Source organism: Emiliania huxleyi (genome assembly GCF_000372725.1).
Source record: "Emiliania huxleyi CCMP1516 unplaced genomic scaffold EMIHUscaffold_2325, whole genome shotgun sequence".
NCBI classification, from domain to species: Eukaryota; Haptophyta; order Isochrysidales; family Noelaerhabdaceae; genus Emiliania; species Emiliania huxleyi.
In genome coordinates, this window is record NW_005200313.1 from 606 (window position 1) to 2774 (window position 2169).

General features: G+C 63.7%; 1 protein-coding gene across 1 annotated transcript; it reads right to left on the minus strand.

Annotated features, from left to right (window-relative positions):
- Positions 1–472: 472 nt before the first annotated feature.
- Positions 473–787, minus strand: EMIHUDRAFT_254379 (hypothetical protein; the record flags this gene model as incomplete). The annotated part of the gene is made up of 1 exon (XM_005779299.1): positions 473–787. The coding sequence occupies one exon, from the start codon at positions 785–787 to the stop codon at positions 473–475; it is 315 nt and encodes a 104-aa protein (XP_005779356.1).
- Between the last annotated feature and the right edge of the window lie 1382 nt (positions 788–2169).

Genomic DNA, 2169 nt, shown 5'->3' on the forward strand with positions numbered 1-2169 from the left:
CCCCGGCCCTGGATGTGAGGTTAATGACTGCACTCCAAGTGCTCCAAGTGCTCCCTCAGCGGAGCTGGGAAGAGGACCGCCGCAAGCGGCGTGGCGTGGAGCGGTTGTGCATCCCTCCGGGGGGCCCTCTGCGCCGGGGAGGCGTTGTTGGAGGCTAGGACGCAAGCGTCCGTCGCCCTTTTCAAACTCGGGGCCCACTCCGCTACGCTCCGACCCGTATTTGGAGGGGCTAAAAGTTTAAGGTGTTGCTGCGCAAAAGGGGTCGGACACCGGGCGCAGCTCATGCTAAGAGCTAGAAGAGGAGATAGAGAGAACAACCACCCTGTCCCGTTATTGCGTACACCAACACCACAAAACGCTCTCTCTCTCCTGTCCTCACTCAGGGGGGTCACAACTACCAAGTCCCTCGACTAGCTGCCACAGGGCGCAGCTGCAGATAGCTGCCACAGGGCGCAGCTGGAGACGCTCCCCCTCAATCGGCATCCACCCCCACCCGCTCCAGCCCCACTTCTGCTGCCGAGAGAGCTGAATCGAAGCAAGCGAGCCGTTGCATCTTGGCGTGCTCCTGGAGCGCGGCTTTCTGCTTGGCGGCCACGAGCACGGCGGAGTCGGCGTCGTAGCGCGCATCGTTCCCGCTCATCGCCCATTCCTCCCACGTGACGTCTGTCGGCCGCGATTCGATGTCGCCACCTTCATCGCCAACGAGGACTCCCCCGACTGCAGGGGGGCTCCGGCGCGGGGAGGGACTCCGCCTGCTGCGCTGGCCGACTGCGCCCTCCTCCTCCATGGGATCGATCCGATTCAGCAGCGGCGGTGCTGCGCGGCGCCGCGGGCACGTCAGCGGCTTCCCCTCAAGTTGCGCGAAAGCACGGATTTGGCGGACGTTCTGCTTTCAACTTTACGTCTTGGCACCAGCTGAAGGCTTGCGTCCCAGATCACGCAGTTCGTGCACGGTATTCGGATTTTGCTATTTGCTCGTGTGGGGGTATATTGCAGATTTGTCAATGGTACCGCGTCTGCGACGCGGGCGCCTTGCGAGCAGAGCCCTTAGCCACCCTTCATATCTTGCGCGGTCAAAATAACGAACCGGCCCTCAGCGGAGCTGGGGATAGGACCGCCGCAAGCGGCGTGGCGTGGAGCGGTTGAGCATCCCTCCGGGGGCCCCTCTGCGCCGGGGAGGCGTTGTTGGAGGCTAGGACGCAAGCGTCCGTCGCCCTTTTCAAACTCGGGGCCCACTCCGCTACGGGCGGTTCGCGCAAAGCCAGCGTCGTTACAGAAAAAAAAAGAGAGTCGCATGAATTTATGCGCGGAGGCCACAGCTCTTCCCTCACCGCTCCATCGCTGGCGACATCGCAGGAGGAGCCCCGGCGGCGCCCAGCATTCCCGGCGGGGGCTTAGTGTAGCCCATCGGCTTCGGCCACAAACAAACGGTACCCACACAGCGCACACACGTAGTCCGTGACGTACTCATCGACCCATGGCACGGCACCGACGCCCTTGCAGATTTTGCCTCTCCGCCCTGGGGGATCCGGAACCGCCCCGCCATCGCGCCGCCCGCCGCCGCGCCGCGCCGCCCCCCGATGATTAATAATTAATAGTTATTATCCTAATTACTAACTAATAAATAAATAATCACACCACCCAGCTGGACCCTCACTGCCCCCGACTGAATACCTCTCCCCGGTGTGTGTGTGTGTGTGATCCAGCTCCGCCGTCCACGCCCCTCGCACCTATGACTCGACCAGTGTGAAGGTGAAGAGATGACACCGAGCGTGCGGGCAGCTGGCGGGCGGGAGGGGCAGCAGGAGCAGCATCATTGTCATCATCAGCAGCAGAGGAGCAGCGCCACCGCGCCGCCGCCGCCGTCCTCGCGCCGCCGCCACCGTCCGCGCGCCGCCGCCAGCCCGGTTTGCTGCTGCAGCCGCCTCCGCCGCCGCCGCCCGCCTCCGCAGTGCCCTCGCGCCCGCGGACAAAACCAGTCATATATGATGAGCTGGTTTTCCAGAGCGTACAAGACCTGCATCACTCCATGGCACGATCGGCCGGCGTTCCAACCGGCGCTCTTGTGCTGCCGGTTACGTCCGGTTCGAACCCCGGCCTTCGTGTCCTCGCGGAGCGACGCGGATCGCGCGCGTGTGCGACTGCGACAAGACGAAAAGCAGAAGCAGA